Raw genomic sequence first — 18,164 nt, 5'->3', positions numbered from 1 at the left:
CTGATGTGTTTCAGGTTGAGATTATAAGGATGGAAATACAGTTGATTCATATGAAAGTTACTCACAAGGCTTCTGGGTTTGTTTTCTGGTGTACAATGGTGTATGCAGTGAATGTTGGTGATGGGAGAGAGATCCTTTGGTAGCAAATTGGTGAGATTCATAGATGGACTCAGGGTCCTTGGATCCTAGGGGGTGACTTTAATAATGTGCTGAATAGTGGGGATAGAATTGGCTTTCCAGTCACTCTTGCCGAGGTTGAAAATTTTAGGCAATGTGTGAGACAAAATATGCTTGTTGATTTTAAAACTAGGGGTTTATTTTACACTTGGAGTAATAAGCAGGATGGGGATGGGAGGGTGTGTACTAAGATTGATAGAGTGTTGGTAAATGAGGTCTGGCTGGAGGAATGTAAGGATATTAGAGCTGATTTTGTTGATTGAAGGGTTGATGGATCATTGTCCTTGCATTATAAGGTTATTTGGGGATGTTGGTAATGTTAAGAAACCTTTTAGGTTTTTTAATATGTGGACTAATGCTCCAGGATACTAGGAAGCTGTTAGAGAGGTCTGGAATGGTGAAGTACAAGGGACTAATATGTTCATTGTTGTAAAAAGATTGCAGATGGTGAAGAAAGCTCTCAAGCTTTTGAACTTGACTAGTTTTTCCTCTATTGAGAGTGAAGATACTGTTGCTGCTGCTTAGTTGGCTGATATACAGTGAAAACTTAATGCAGATCCTCAGAATTTGGAATTAGTTTAGTAGGAAAGTGAAGCTAGGGACAGGTATTTGACTGCACATACTACTAAACTACAATTTCTAAAATAAAAAGCCAAGCTGCACTGGATGAAAGAAGGTGATTTCAATTCTGCTTATTTCCATGCTTGTATTAGGAAGAGAAGGGTGCAGAATAGTATTTATAGTATTCAAAAAGATATTGGAAAGGTCATTTTAGAGCCTGGTGGAATTGTAGATGCTTTCATTGATTTCTATAAGGACTTGCTAGGTACTGGAATGATTCCTACTAGGCATGTTCATCAAGCTGTGATTGATGCTGGGACTGTTTTGAATGCTGAGTAGCAGGGTAGATTATGTAGGGGTTTACTGAGGGGGATGTAAAGAGAGCTGTATGGAGTATAGAGGAGGATAAAGCACCTAAACCTGATGGTTTTTCCAATAAATTTTTTTAGAGTTCTTGGGAAACTGTGAAGACTAATGTGTGCAAAGCTATTCTAGGGTTCTTTGAACATGGGAAGCTACTAAAACAGGTAAATGCAACTACTCTGACTTTATTGCCTAAAGTGGAGAATGTTGTAAAAGTGACTCAGTTTAGGCCCATTGCTTGCTGCAATGTTCTTTACAAGAGAATTTCTAAGATGCTTTGTGAAAGGTTCAAGGAGGTGCTGCCTAGGTTGATGAGTGATAATCAAAGTGCCTTTATTACTGGAAGGTCTATCCTGGATAACATTCTAGTATGCCAGGACATGTTGAAGGAGTACAACAATAAGAGAAGATCTCCTAGATGCACTATAAAGGTGGATCTTAGGAAAGCTTATGACTCTGTGCACTGGTCTTTTATTCATGATATGTTGTAGGCTCTAAGTTTCCCAGTAAGGTTTGTATCTTGGGTCATGAATTGTGTCTCATCCCCTTCTTTTTCACTTATGATAAATGGAGGTTTAAATTGTTTTTTCAAAGGAAAGAGAGGGATCAGACAGGAAGACCCTATGTCTCCCCTGATCTTTGTGATAGTGATGCAGTATTTGTCCAGACTGCTGAAAAAGATGGGAGCAGAGAGGGGTTTCAAATTTCATCAGAGATGCAAGAGCTTAGGTCTAAATCATTTGGTTTTTGCTGATGATTTGATGTTATTCTCCTATGGTGATAAGCAATCTGTTTCACTTCTGATTAGGGCACTCAAAGCCTTTGAGGGCTGTTCTGGTTTGCATGCTAATGCTGAGAAATCAGCTATTTACTTTTGAAGTGTGCAGCCTGAGGTGCAGCATGAGATTATGAAGGATTCAGGCTTTATTTTGGAGAGACTCCCTTTAAGTATCTTGGCATCCCTCTGAATGCTAAGTATTTGAGGGTGTCTGATTTTGATGCTATTATTGATAAAATGCTTGCTAGAATTACTTGTTGGTCTAGCAGGAATTTGTCTTATGCTGTAAGGGTGGTGCTAGTAAATTCTATACTGATGAGCTTGCATACTTACTGGGCTCAATGTGTGCTCCTGCCCAAGTCGGTTATCCTAAGAATTAACCAGCTTTGTAGGGCTTTTGTTTAATGTAGGGATGATGTTCTGTCCAATAGCCCTCCCTTTGCCTGGGATTCGATTTGTAAAGCTAAGAATGCTGGGGGTTTGGATCTGAGAGATTGTGGAAAGTGGAATAAAGCTGCTTTGGGTAAGTATATTTAGAAGATTGCTAAAAAGGAAGACTCTCTTTGGGTGAAATGGGTTCATGCTGTGTACATCAAAAGTCAGAATTGGTGGTCTTCTAGCCGTAAGAGATCCGCAGGATGGGCTTGGAGTAAAATGTGCTATCAAGGATCAGCTAAGGGAGGTTTTTGAGCAGTATAGATGGTTGGGGAAGCCTTATAAAATATCTACTTGCTACAATTGGTTGTAGGGGGATGATCCAAGGGTAGACTGGTATAAATGGGTCTGGAACAAATTCAATATCCAAAAGCATTCCTTTATTATTTGGCTTGCTATGCATGATAGGCTTAGGACAAGGGAAGCACTTGTCAAGTATGGTGCCTGTGAGGAAGACAGGTGTATACTTTGTGATGATGAGGTTGAGAACATACTACATTTGTTCTTTGAATGTAGGTACAGTAAAGAGTGCCTGCTGAATGTGGCTTTGTGTTTATAGATTGTAGTTTAGGGTTTTAGCATTGATGCAGTTTGGAAAGACTGGAACAGGCAGGTGAAGGTTGCTGTGCAGAAGAAAATTGTTTTGGCCATTCTGTCAATAGTTGTGTATCATATTTGGTTTACCATAGATAATTCTTTCTGGCAGAAAGGGTTGATTCACCCAGACAAGCTCTGTAAAGTTATATGCAGGGTGAGTATGGATATAATCAGGAAACTCATTAGCAGCAAATGGAGCAGGCAGCAATGCAAATGGGTTTATGGATTATATAGATGTATTCCTTTTTAGGGGTTGTAGTTTATTTTGTTTTTTTTTGCTTTAGTTGTTCTGTTTCTTAGTGTTTGGTCTGACTGGTTTTTTGTGTGGGAGTTTGGTTTTCGGAGAGTGTTTGGTCTTGTCAGCTATTCTCTGTATCCTTCCTAGAAGGTTGTAGCGTACTTCTGTTAGGTTTCTTCCTTTCTCCTGAGTTGAACCATTCCTAGACTGTGCCAATTCAGGGGATAGGAAGTTGGAGGTTATGTGGCCTTTTAAGGTCTTGTGTAGTGTGCGACTGCCTGTCTTTCAGGCTTGTATTTGTATAGTTTTTGATAGTAATACATTCACTTACTTACCAAAAAAAAAGAATCAAATAAAAGTCAAACACATTCAAACAAAGCTTTTTAAATCAAAAGAAAGTCAAATGTATTTAGCAAAGCTAATTAAATCGAATTAAAGTCAAAGACATTCAAACAAAGCATTTTGCATCAGATACAAGTCAATTACATTCAAACAAAGATTTTTAAATCAAATAAAAGTCAAACACATTCTAACAAAGCATTTTGAATGAAATGAAAGTCAAAATCCTCTCTACAAAGCTAATTGAATCAACCGAGAGTCAAACACATTCAAACAAAGATTTTTGAATCAAATGAAAGTCAAACACAATAAAGCAAAGATTTTTGAAACAAATGAAAGACAAATGCATTCTAGAAAGCTAATTGAATCAAATAAAAGTAAAACACATTCAAATTAAGCTTTTTGAATCAAATGAAAGTGAAATGCATTATACAAAGCTAATTGAATTAAATGAAAGTCAAACGCATTAAACCAAATCTTTTTTAAACAAATAGTCAAACACATTCAAACAAAGCTTTTTAAATGAAATGAAAGTCAAACTCATTCAATCAAAACATTTTGAATCAGATGAAAGTCAAACATATTCAAAAAAAGCTTTTTGAATCAAATGAAAGTCAACAACATTAAACAAAGACAATTGAATCAAATGAAAGTCAAACACATTTAAACAAAGCTTTTTGAATCAAATGAAATTCAAATGTATTAAACAAATCTAATTGAATAAAATGAAAGTCGTACACATTCGAACAAAGCTTTTTAAAACAAATGAAAAACAAACACATTCAAATAAAACTTTTTCAATCTAATAAAAGTCAAATGCATTCCAAAATGCTAATTAAATCAAATGAATGTCAAACATATTCAAATAAAGCTAATTGAATCAAATGAAAGTTAAACACATTCTAACAAAGTTTTTTGAATCACATGAAAGTCAAATGCATTCAACAAAGCTAATTAAATCAAATGAAACTCAAAAACGTTCAAACAAAGTTTTTTGAATCAAATGAAAGCGAAATGCATTATACAAAGCTAATTGAGTTAAATGAAAGTCAAACACATTCAAACAGCTCTTTAATCAAATAAAGTCAAACACATTCAAACAAAGCTTTTTGAATCAAATTAAAGTCAAATGCATTCAACAAAACTAATTTAATCAAATGAAAGTCAAACAAATTCAAAAAAATTCTTTTTGAAACAAATAAAGTCAAACACATTCAAACAAAGCCTTTTAAATCAAGTTAAAGTCAAACACATTCAAACAAAGCTTTTTTAATCATATAAAAGTAAAATGAATTAAAAAATGCTAATTAAATAAAATGAAAGTAAAAAACTTTCAAACAAAGCTAATTGAATCAAATGAAAGTTGAACACACTCTAAGAAAAGTTTTTGAATCAACTGAATGTCAAATGCATTCAACAAAGCTAATTGGATCAAATGATAGTTAAACACATAGAAACAAAACTTTTTTAATCAAATTAAAGTCAAAAAAATTAAACAAAGCCAGTTGAATCAAATTAAAGTCAAACACATTCAAACAAAGATTTTTTAATCAAATGAAAGTCACAAGCATTCTAGGAAGCTAATTGAATAAAATGAAAGTCAAACACATTCAAACAAGGCTTTTTAAAAAAATGTAGGTCAAACATATTCAAACAAAGCTTTTTGAATCAAATGAAAGTCAATGATTTTGGAATCAAATGAAAGTCAAATGCATTCAATAAAGCAAATTAAACCAAATAAAAGTCAAACACATTCAAACAAAGATTTTTGTATCTGATAAAAGTCAAACACATCCAAACAAAGCTTTTTAAATCAAAAGAAAGTTAAATGCATTATACAAAGCTAATGGAATCAAATGAAAGTCAAACACATTCAAACAAAGATTTTTTAATCAAATAAAGTCAAACACATTCAAACAAATCTTTTTGAATCAATTTAAAGTCAAATGCATTCAACAAAACTATTTAATCAATTCAAAGTCAAACAAATTCAAACGAAGCTTTTTAAATCAAATAAAGTCAAACACATTCAAACAAAGCCATTTAAATCAAATTGAAGTAAAAAACATTCAAACAAAGCTTTTTTAATCAAATAAAAGTAAAATGAATTAAAAAAACGCTAAGTGAATAAAATGAAAGTAAAAAACTTTCAAACAAAGCTAATTGAATCAAATGAAAGATGAAAACATTCTAAGAAAGGTTTTTGAATCAAATGAATGTCAAATGCATTCAATAAAGCTAATTGAATCAAATGATAGTCAAACACATACAAACAAAGCTTTTTTAATCAAATTAAACTCAAATACTTTCAACAAAGCCAGTTGAATCAACCGAGAGTCAAACACATTCAAACAAAGATTTTTGAATCAAATGAAAGTCAAACACAATAAAGCAAAGATTTTTGAAACAAATGAAAGACAAATGCATTCTAGAAAGCTAATTGAATCAAATAAAAGTAAAACACATTCAAATTAAGCTTTTTGAATCAAATGAAAGTGAAATGCATTATACAAAGCTAATTGAATTAAATGAAAGTCAAACGCATTAAAACAAATCTTTTTTAAACAAATAGTCAAACACATTCAAACAAAGCTTTTTAAATGAAATGAAAGTCAAACTCATTCAATCAAAACATTTTGAATCAGATGAAAGTCAAACATATTCAAAAAAAGCTTTTTGAATCAAATGAAAGTCAACAGCATTAAACAAAGACAATTGAATCAAATGAAAGTCAAACACATTTAAACAAAGCTTTTTGAATCAAATGAAATTCAAATGTATTAAACAAAGCTAATTGAATAAAATGAAAGTCGTACAAATTCGAACAAAGCTTTTTAAAACAAATGAAAAACAAACACATTCAAATAAAACTTTTTCAATCTAATAAAAGTCAAATGCATTCCAAAATGCTAATTAAATCAAATGAATGTCAAACATATTCAAATAAAGCTAATTGAATCAAATGAAAGTTAAACACATTCTAACAAAGTTTTTTGAATCACATGAAAGTCAAATGCATTCAACAAAGCTAATTAAATCAAATGAAACTCAAAAACGTTCAAACAAAGTTTTTTGAATCAAATGAAAGCGAAATGCATTATACAAAGCTAATTGAGTTAAATGAAAGTCAAACACATTCAAACAGCTCTTTAATCAAATAAAGTCAAACACATTCAAACAAAGCTTTTTGAATCAAATTAAAGTCAAATGCATTCAACAAAACTAATTTAATCAAATGAAAGTCAAACAAATTCAAAAAAATCTTTTTGAAACAAATAAAGTCAAACACATTCAAACAAAGCCTTTTAAATCAAGTTAAAGTCAAACACATTCAAACAAAGCTTTTTTAATCATATAAAAGTAAAATGAATTAAAAAATGCTAATTAAATAAAATGAAAGTAAAAAACTTTCAAACAAAGCTAATTGAATCAAATGAAAGTTGAACACACTCTAAGAAAAGTTTTTGAATCAACTGAATGTCAAATGCATTCAACAAAGCTAATTGGATCAAATGATAGTTAAACACATAGAAACAAAACTTTTTTAATCAAATTAAAGTCAAAAAAATTAAACAAAGCCAGTTGAATCAAATTAAAGTCAAACACATTCAAACAAAGATTTTTTAATCAAATGAAAGTCACAAGCATTCTAGGAAGCTAATTGAATAAAATGAAAGTCAAACACATTCAAACAAGGCTTTTTAAAAAAATGTAGGTCAAACATATTCAAACAAAGCTTTTTGAATCAAATGAAAGTCAATGATTTTGGAATCAAATGAAAGTCAAATGCATTCAATAAAGCAAATTAAACCAAATAAAAGTCAAACACATTCAAACAAAGATTTTTGTATCTGATAAAAGTCAAACACATCCAAACAAAGCTTTTTAAATCAAAAGAAAGTTAAATGCATTATACAAAGCTAATGGAATCAAATGAAAGTCAAACACATTCAAACAAAGATTTTTTAATCAAATAAAGTCAAACACATTCAAACAAATCTTTTTGAATCAATTTAAAGTCAAATGCATTCAACAAAACTATTTAATCAATTCAAAGTCAAACAAATTCAAACAAAGCTTTTTAAATCAAATAAAGTCAAACACATTCAAACAAAGCCATTTAAATCAAATTGAAGTAAAACACATTCAAACAAAGCTTTTTTAATCAAATAAAAGTAAAATGAATTAAAAAAACGCTAAGTGAATAAAATGAAAGTAAAAAACTTTCAAACAAAGCTAATTGAATCAAATGAAAGATGAAAACATTCTAAGAAAGGTTTTTGAATCAAATGAATGTCAAATGCATTCAATAAAGCTAATTGAATCAAATGATAGTCAAACACATACAAACAAAGCTTTTTTAATCAAATTAAACTCAAATACTTTCAACAAAGCCAGTTGAATCAAATGAAAGTCTAACACATTCAAACAAAGATTTTTGAATCAAATTAAAGTCACAAGCATTCTAGGAAGCTAATTGAATAAAATGAAAGTCAAACACATTCAAACAAGGCTTTTAAAAAAAATGAAAGTCAAACATATTCAAAAAAAGCTTTTTGAATCAAATGAAAGTCAAAGATTTTGGAATCAAATGAACGTCAAATGCTTTCAATAAAGCAAATTGAATCAAATTAAAGTCAAAAACATTTAAACAAAGCTTTTTTTACCTGATAAAAATCAAACAACATTCGAACAAAGCTTTTTAAATCAAATAAATGCTAAATGAATTTTAAAACGCTATTTGAATGAATTTAGAGTTAAAAACATTCAAATCTAAATCAAATGAAAGTCAAACTCATTCAAACTAAGCTTTTAGAATCAAATGAAAGTAAAATGCATTCAACAAAGCCAATTGAATCAAATGAATGGGACATTCAAACAATGGTTTTTGAATCAAATGATTGTCAAATGCATTTATCAAAGCTAATTAAATCAAATGAAAATCAAACACATTTAAACAAAGCTTTTTGAATCAAATGAAAGTCAAACACATTCAAACAAAGCTTTTTGAATCAAATAAAATACACATGCATTCTACAACGCTTATTGAGTCAAATGAAAGTTAAACACATTCAGACAAAGCTTATTAAATTAAATGAAAGTCAAACTCATTCAAACAAAGCTTTTTGAATCAAATGAGAGCCAAACAAATTCAAACAAAGCATTTTGAATCAAATGAAAGTCAAAACACATTTAAATAAAGCTTTTTGAATCAAATGAAAGTTGAATGCATTCAACAAAGCTAATTGAATCAAATATAAGTCAAACACATTTAAATAAAGCTTTTTGAATCATTTAAAAGTCAATTGCATTCTATAAAGCTAATGGAATCAAATGTAAGTCAAACATATTCAAACAAATCTTTTTGAATCAAATGAAAGTCAAATGCATTCAACAAATGTAATTGGATCAAATGAAAGTCAAACTCATTCAGACAAAGCTTTTTGAATGAATTGAAAGTCTAATTCATTCAACAAAGCTAATTGAATCAAATGAAAGTCAAACACATTCAAACAAAGATTTTTAAATCAAATGAAAGTCAAATACATTCAACTAAGCTAATTGAATCAAATAAAAGTCAAACATATTCAAACAAAGCATTTTGAATCAAATGAAAGTCAAGTGGATTCAGCAAAGCTAATTAAATCAAATGAAAGTCAAACACTTTCAAACAAAGCATTTTGAATCAAATGAAATACTAATGCATTTAACAAAGCTAATTGAATCAAATGAAAGTCAAACACATTCCAACAAAGCTTTTTGAATCAAATGAAAGTTAAACACCTAAAAACAAAGCATTTTGAATCAAATGACATTCAAATAAAGATTTATGTATCAAATGACATTCAAATAAATGAAAGTCATACTAGCAAGCCGTGCTAGTATGTGCAGGCAGCTGCTAGCAGCGTATGTGCGTGCTGGCGCGCACGCCAGCATATGAGTGGTGCGGCATGGCGTGCCACGCCCAGCAGCAAGCAGCAGCAGCAGCAAGCAAGCATGCTCGCTGTTAGGCCAAGGCAGCAGGCCTAGCCGCACACATCAAGCGCCAGCAAGGCAGCTTGGAGGCCACGGCTTGGGCTGCCACATGGCACGCGCTCTTTGGAGCTAAGAGTGAGAGGGCTGGTTTTCTTGGGAGCCTTGGGGACCAAGTATTGGTCCTCTTTCCCCCTTCCCTTGTGGTCCTTACCTAACCTCTCCTCTAAGAATGCCCCACTTATTTATTAATTAGTTGTTAGCTATTTTCTTTTATTTTTGATTTAATAATAAAAATTGAAAATTGATTTCACCAACCTCCCACATTGATGGGAGATTGGATTTCTCTCTTGAGTTTCCCTATAAATATTCCCCTTGGGATTTTGGGGAACTCACTTGAGTAAGAGTTAGAAAAGGCATCTCCACTTGAGAGAAAACCTTTAAACTCAATAATTACTCGGGTAGTCTTTTTAGTCGGACTTGGCTAACCTCTAAGTAATCAGTCGGGTCGCGTTATGGGTGGATTCCGTCGGAGGTCATCGCCCTTTGTGAAACTTGGCTTTCTCAACTAAGAGCTCCATTGGTCAAGCGAAGCACGCTGCAAGGGTTATTTAGTCTTTTCTCTAATCTTTTTATTTATGCATTTTGGTTATATTAGTTATAAGTTTTTCCTTGGGCTCGGGTTTTATTTTCTGCGGTGAGTCGGACTCATTGAAACCCAACAGCGGTATCAGAGCCTTGCTCATTTATTTTTATAACTAAAATTTTTCAAGGTGTTTTTATGATTTTATTTTTTTGGTTTATGTTACTAATTAGATTAGTAGGTCGGTTTTAATAATTTTTATCCTGTTTTAATCAGATTTTTGGCCCTGAACCTAGAATTTCGCCCAAAAAATAGTGAATTTTGGGTGGAAACAGCGTTCTGGAAAGTTTTCAATCCTTTCGACTGTGAAAATGCCAAAATCCAACCAAAAATGCCTTTTTCGAGGGTTTTTCATTTTTGATGAATTTTTTTTTAATCTTTTAACCTTGACTCTTAATGGCATATTTATGGTGATTATGTATTTTGTTCTTTCCTTAATGTTTCTGCATTTTTTAACCTCTTTAAGCATGGTTACTTTGTAATAATTAGTGCTTGAAAGATTGGTTAAATTTTCACATAATTGCAACTATTGCATTAAGTGTGAAAAATTTATTATTTGAGGCTTCTCAGTACTAAAGATCCAATCTTAAATTATTTTAAGTGGTTGGAACTTTGAGTTACTAAATTCCATGACTTTTGTTTAACTTTTTGATTTAATCATTTATTAAGTTGATTGGAATTATAAAGTTTCAATCTTGTGATAGAAATTTCATTTATCTTCATATTGGAAGATATAATTTTTCAAGGATTCACAAGTTAAAGTTGGAATCTTTATTTGAATTTTTGTGTTCATATTTCCAACTCCCCTTTATTTTTGTCAAATCTCATGATTTATTTAAGATAATTAAAGTAATAGTGAGAATAGCCTTATTCATATTATTGCATCGAGTTGAACCAATTTTTTAAAATATAGTTCTTGGGAATAATTTTGGTTTTGTGAACTTGGATGAGTTTATTTAAGTTGGACTTGTTACAATTTTCATTTTGCTCATTAAATTAATTAAAAATTTAAGTTGGAATTAATTAATTAAGTTACGCAAAAAATTCGTAATTAATCCCAAGAGTATGGCACGCAAACCAAGGCCACACTACCCTCTACTAGCCGGGCTGCTAAGCAGCCCACATATGGCTTCCAAGGCAAAGGTGCACTTGGTGCGCGCCACACTCAGCTGCGTGGCTAGTGCACCACAAAGCGGCAGCAGCAGCAGTTAGGCAGCAGCATGTTGCGGCTTTGCGGCTGTGCGCGCATGCTGCTGCTTGGTGTGGGATGTGTGCGTGCACTACTTGGTGCAGCTGCGGGCTGTCCATATGAGGTGTGTTGCCAGCTTGCGGCACAATGCGCACAATCCTACACTTGACACTTATGCCCCGGTTTTAAGGCTATGTTTATTTTGCGTTTTGGCCGTTTTATTTATTTTGATTATTTAGTTATGATTATTAATTTTAATTAAAATTTTAGAGGTTAGGCCTCAATTGTGAGCGGCACTTGCAAAATTTTTGGTTTACCGGCTTAATTAATTGGATTAATTAAGATGGATGCGGAATTTAGTGGGATCTTCAATTTTTTAATTGCGCTAAATTACATAATCGGTTAAACAACTTTGACTAGTTTTAATTAGGCGCGTTAATCAGATTAACCACCTAAATTAGTTACTAGTTTACGCGTGTTTATGCATTGTTTCTTGTTTATCGTTCATGGGCCATTCACAAATAGTTAATGGATGAATGGAATGAATATTCTCCCACGGGTTTTATAAAAATGGCAACTAGTGGGGCCCGATTAGGATAGAAAATACGGACTGCGTTCCGTCATGTATTTTTGTAAGTCTAAATACAGCCTGCGAACCATTGAGTAGTTTTGTACCTTAATAGTTATATTAGTCCTAATCGTAGATACTAGTATTTGCATCATTTTAGTCATGTCTTAAAGACGGAGGTTCTTGGAAGACAAAGTCATGAAGTTGCAAATGAAGACCCTTGAAGACTTGAAGACTTAAGGGGTCATGCTAGTTGCCAAATGCATCATTTATTTATGTTTTCGATATATATTTATGATTATATATATGAATTATATGTTAGATGCATTTTTAGGATTTCAAATGTTGCGACAATTAATTAAGTTCACTTAAATCAACCAACATAGAAACCCTAGGTCCCTAAAATATTGAGTAAAATTTACCATTCCAAAAAACCACTTACCGACCTATTGAGAGTAGTGCTAGGCTACGCCAAAGTGAGGCATCACTATTTCTCCCTAGGATCCGTAAGGCATACCGGGTCTGCATGTTGGTTTTAGTTATACTCAACGATATGAGTGATGGGAGTCCTAACATGTCGTGGCAAAATGGATAAGTTGTTGAGAGAGCATTAGATGTGACGATTTATCTAACCAAGAGTGGCTTGGAGCCATTAGCAAAGAGTTTCTTACCTTAGAATATTGAGTGTTAAGACAAGCCAAAGCGTTCTTAACTACCCATTGATTCTTCGGATCATGGAATCGACTTATTCTAACCAAATAGGGACAATTTAATATGTGAATAAGACGTTTAAATAAGTTTGATTATTATGCATGATTTCAATCTTATTTAAGTATTATGAATGGTTTTTCATTTCAAATTCTTTCCATTGTTGAATCATGTATTCAACTAACAACGACAATAACTTAATGTGCCCGGAACTTCCCGAAGAGTTAGCATTTTTCTTGAACTTGGTGAACTTTAAGGAGTGGGAAAAATAACTCCGAAAGACCCTCCGAAATTGCTACCTAGAGCACATTCTTGACATACCCATCCCGAGTTTCTACTCAAAAGGAGTTATGAGCGATAAGGCTCATGAGGAATGGAGTTGAGATTGCAAAAGAGTCTCATGACTTATGGCAAACTACATCCCGGAACAATGGAAGGGGAAGTTCTCTAACTATTTTCCGGACATGCTCCACAAAGCTCTAGAGGATATAGTCAATTTGAGGGTCACCAAGAGCATCAAAGGCAACTATGATGGTCTCATGGAAGAAGTGACTAGGTCACTCTCCAACATGAAGATCAAGCCACCACAAGAGGGGTGCCTTGCCAAGGAGAGGCAAGTGGTATGGGCACAAGTCTATAATGCTAGACTAAGACCCAGAACGCCACTTCGAACCCACGTTCTTCGAATGACAAGGCTATTCACTCACTTGGCGCTCATTGACAAGTCGGTGGAGGATGAGAAAGCTGCTCACATTCAATTGAGTTCTCTCCACTCGGGGTATATAGCATTGAAGATGCGTCTAACTTCCAATTAGGACAAACTATCTTTGATGGAGGTTGTCAATGAGCTTCAATGGGCCGACCCTTGAGGAAGTGATAGACTCAAGCTTGCTCTAAAGGCAAAGAAAAAGTAGTTTAAGAACAAGGCAAGGATGCGATGCTTCTACTGTAGTCGGCGGGGCCACTACAAGAGAGAATGTAGCATGCACCTGGAAGATGAGGAAAAGGAAGAGAAATCTCCACCTCAGGTATCTTCTTTATAAACCACGCTTGAATACAAGCAATTTATAAGGTATTAGATACCATTAATGACTCACTATATGCTCCTATTTCAGGAACCAAGTGAGAAGGACTTACCAAGTGGATATGGATACACAAGCGGAAGAAAAAGATAATCTTTCCAAAAGGCTTGTATCACATAGTTTCTCTTGACATCAAACTTGTTTGTGTTTTGCTGATCAACCATACATTGATCTTTTGACGTTGAACGTCATGTTTTGTTTTGATTACAACACTATTGTTTTAAAGTCTTGTTTATATGTTTATGGCATGACACGTTTATCTAAAATGTGTGCTTTAAGCAAACAAACAAGTTTATAATGTTAATAATACCACAAATAACGCTAAGAACATTGAGTCAAATCAGACGTACTTGTGGCTTTGTCGTCTTGGCCTCATTAACATCAAACGCATCAAGAAACTTGTACGGGAAGGTGTTCTTGACTCATTCGATTTACTATCGTTTGATAATTGCGAAGGATGTTTGTTAGGAAAGAAGATAAAGTAACCATTCTCCAAATTGGGTGAAAGGGCAGGTGACTTGTTGGACTTAATACACACCGATATTTGTGGGCCAATGAGCTCCACCACAAGAAACGGCCATCAATATTTTATCACCTTCACATACGACTATAGTAGATATGGCTATGTCTACTTGATGTCGCACAAACCTGAATCGTTTGAAAAGTTCAAAGAATTTCAGAGTGAAGTTGAAAATCAGCTTAGCAAGAAAATCAAAGCCCTTCGATCGGATCGAGGAGGTGAACACTTGAGCCAAGAATTCGATGACCATCTGAAAGAAAAGGGTATAGTTTCAGAATTGACACCTCTAAGAACTCCACAATGGAACAGAGTATCTGAAGGAGAAATCGAACCTTACTGGACATAGTACGATAAAAAATGGGTCTTAGTGATCTTCCTATCGCTTTCTAGGGACATGCACATCTAACTGCGGCACTAACACTGAACTGTGCTCCATCAAAAGCTGTAGAAAAGACTCCATACGAGCTATGGACAAAGAAACCTCCTAGGTTGTCTTTTCTAAAGATATGGGGATGCGAAGCATATGTCATGAAATTAATTTCTGATAAACTTCATTCCAAATCTGACAAGGTTTTCTTTGTGGGCTACCAAAAAGAAATCAAAGGGTATTACTTCTACAATAAATCCCAACACAAAATGTTTGCTGCTCGAGATGGTGTCTTTTTGGAGAAGGAATACATTTCAAAAATGACAAGTGGGAGGAAAATCGAACTCGATGAAGTTCAAGAGTACGAGCAAAAAAATCAGATTGGCAGTCAAAGTGCTCAAACAGCATCTGTTAACGCTGGTTAAAATGTGCAAAGTCAAACCGACAATGCAAATGCTCAGTCCGTTACCCTACGTAGGTCATGAAGGCCGAGGTCTGTATCGTGGGTAATTGAATGTGTCTCATCCCCATCTTTTTCACTTATAATAAATGGAGGTTTGAATGGTTTTTTCAAAGGAAAGGGAGGGATCTTTGTGATTGTGATGGAGTTTTTGTCCAGAGTGCTGAAAAAGGTGGGAGCAAAGAGGGGGTTCAAATTTCATCAAAGATACAAGAGCTTAGGCCTAAATCATTTAGTTTTTGCTGATTGTTTGATGCTATTCTCTAATGGTGATAAGCAATTTGTTTCACTTCTGATTAGGGCACTCAAAGCCTTTGAGGGTTTTTATGGTTTGCAGGCTAATGTTGAGAAATCAGCTATTTACTTTAGAAGTGTGCAGTCTGAGGTGCAGCATGAGATTATGAGGGATTCTAGCTTTATTCTTGGAGAGACTCCCTTTAAGTATCTTGCCATCCCTCTGAATGACAAGTATTTGAGGGTGTCTGATTTTGATGCTATTATTGATAAAATTCTTGCTAGGATTACTTGTTGGTTTAGCAGGACTTTGTCTTATGCTGCAAGGGTGGTGCTAGTGAATTATGTACTGATGAGCTTGCATACTTACTGGGATCAATGTGTGCTCCAGCCCAAGTCGGTTATCCTATGAATTAACCAGCTTTGCAGGGCTTTTCTTTGGTGAGGGGATGATGTTGTGTCCAAGAGCCCTCCCCTTTCCTGGGATTGGGTTTGTAAAGCTAAGAATGTTGGGGGTTTGGATCTATGAGACTGTGGAAAGTTGAATAAAGCTGCTTTGGGTAAGTATATTTGGAAGATTGCTAAAAAGGAAGACTCTCTTTGGGTAAAATGGGTTCATTCTGTGTACATCAAAAGTCAGAATTGGTGGTCTTATAGCCTTGAGAGATCCGCAGGATGGGTTAGGAGGAAAATGTGTGCTATCAAGGATCAGCTTAGGGACGGTTTTGAGCAGAATAGCTTGTTGGGGAGGCCTTATAAGATCTCTACTTGCTACAATTGGTTGTAGGGGGGTGATCCAAGGGTAGATTGGTATAAATGGGTCTGGAACAAATTCAATATCCAAAAGCATTCCTTTATTCTTTGGCTTGCTATGCATGATAAGCTTAGGACAATGGAAGCGCTTGTCAAGTATGGTGCCTGTGAGGAGGAAAGGTGTTTACTTTGTGGTGATGAGGTTGAGAACAGACCGCATTTGTTCTTTGAATGTAGGTACAGTAAAGAGTGTCTGCTGAATGTGGCTTAGTGGTTACAGATTGTAGTTCAGGGTTTTAGCATTGATGCAGTTTGGAAAGACTAAAACAGGCAGGTGAAGGATGCTGTGTAAAAGAAAATTGTTTTGGCCATTCTGTCAGTAGTTGTGTATCATATTTGGTTTGCTAGAAATAATGCTTTCTGGCATAAAGGGTTGATTCACCTAGACAAGCTCTATAAAGCTATATGTAGGGTTAGTATGGATAGAAACAGGAAACTCATTAGTAGCAAATGGAGCAAGAAGTAGTGCAAATGGGTTTATGGATTATATAGATGTATTCCTTTTTAGGGGTTGTAGTCTATTTTGTATTTTTTACATTAGTTGTTCTGTTTCTTTGTGTTAGTTCTGACTGGTTTTTTGTGTGGGAGTTTGGTTTTAGGAGAGTGTTTGGTCTTGTCAGCTATTCTCTGTATCCTTCCTAGAAGGTTGCAGGTTACTCCTGTTAGGTTTCTTCCTTTCTCCTGAGTTGAACCATTCCTAGAAGGTGGCAATTCAGGGAATAGGAACTTGGAGGTTGTGTGGCCTTTTAAGGTCTTGTGTAGCGCGGGACTACATGTCTTTCAGGCTTGTATATGTACAGTTTTTGATAGTTATACATTCACTTACCAAAAAAAACGAATCAAATAAAAGTCAAACACATTCAAACAAAGCTTTTTAAATCAAATGAAAGTCAAATGTATTTAACAAAGCTAATTAAATCGAAGTAAAGTCAAACACATTCAAACAAAGCATTTTATATCAGATACAATTCAATCACATTCAAACAAAGCTTTTTGAATCAAATAAAAGTCAAACACATTCTAACAAAGCATTTTGAATGAAATGAAAATCAAATGCATTCTACAAAGCTAATTGAATCAACTGAGAGTCAAACACATTCAAACAAAGCTTTTTGAATCAAATGAAAGTCAAATACATTCAAACAAAGATTTTTGAAACAAATGAAAGACAAATGCATTCTAGAAAGCTAATTGAATCAAATGAAAGTCAAACACATTCAAATAAAGGTTTTTGAATCAAATGAAAGTGAAATGCATTATTGTAGACACCTAAAAATGTCTCCCCAAAAACAAACCCGATGATGGACAACCTTTCATGGCCATTATTGGTCGAGTTGAGTATTTAATATTTAGAGTGCTTAAATCCATGTTTCCATTCAATACATTTCATAAACCAATCTAATTCCTAGCTCATTTTCCTACACCATAACTTGTTTTCCTCTTTTCGTATCCACATCACAAAACCGAGAGAAAAAGATTTTTTAGCCGAATAATTTTGATCCAATTATTATTTGGTTGGATAGGCCTTGAAATAAACTTTCCAACAATATATCTTAAGCCCAATTCCGATTTAAAACAAAGAAGATATGAGCAAAATACTAATCTCGGCTCAAAACCGACACCCTTTTACTAAAACGTCCATATCTTAAAATATACAAATGATTTCTACTTGATCCTAATTGGTTTGGAAAGTAGACTTGATAAGATTTCCAATGATATATTATATTCCTTATTCCGAGTTACGGATCAAAATTTATAGTAGTTTTAAAAACGCGTAAAAAATTGGAATTACCGCGCAACAGCTAAAATGCCGCGACGCGGCAAGAAGTGACGTGGCACGATGCTAGTTGCCGTGACACGGTACTCTACACCGTGTCACGATGCCTTTTTTGTTTATTTTCCACATTTTCTCACACATTTCGATAAAAAGTACACCGTGACACGGCGCCATGTGCCACGCCACGGTAGACTTTGCCGTGTCACGACATTTTCTGCCGTGTCACGGTACATGTGCTGTGTCACGGGAAAAAAAGTACACCGTGACACGGCGCCACGTGTCGCGCCACGGTGGACTTTGCCACGTCACGGCATTTTCTGCCGTCTCACGGTACATGTGTTG

General features: G+C 34.1%; 1 protein-coding gene across 1 annotated transcript; it reads left to right on the top strand.

The window, feature by feature from the left end:
• The first annotated feature begins 15,140 nt into the window (after nt 1–15,140).
• LOC145571123 (uncharacterized) lies at nt 15,141–16,730 on the top strand. Its single transcript, XM_081630206.1, has 3 exons — nt 15,141–15,632; nt 16,020–16,218; nt 16,609–16,730. Exons 1-3 carry the CDS (start codon nt 15,141–15,143, stop codon nt 16,728–16,730), a joined length of 813 nt encoding a protein of 270 aa, XP_081486332.1.
• Nucleotides 16,731–18,164: the final 1,434 nt, after the last annotated feature.

The sequence above is a fragment of the Chenopodium album genome, chromosome 12 (assembly GCF_948465745.1).
Source record: "Chenopodium album chromosome 12, dcCheAlbu1.1, whole genome shotgun sequence".
Classification (NCBI taxonomy): Eukaryota; Viridiplantae; Streptophyta; class Magnoliopsida; order Caryophyllales; family Amaranthaceae; genus Chenopodium; species Chenopodium album.
This window is presented reverse-complemented; position numbering and strand designations above follow the sequence as displayed.

Coding starts and splice junctions, on each gene's coding strand:
- LOC145571123 (XM_081630206.1), top strand. CDS start 15,141: ATGGAGTTTTTGTCCAGAGTGCTGAAAAAGGTGGGAGCAAAGAGGGGG. Junction 15,633..16,019: donor GTGTGCTCCAGCCCAAGTCG/GTTATCCTATGA, acceptor AATTGGTTGTAG/GGGGGTGATCCAAGGGTAGA. Junction 16,219..16,608: donor ACCGCATTTGTTCTTTGAAT/GTAGGTACAGTA, acceptor TCTTTGTGTTAG/TTCTGACTGGTTTTTTGTGT.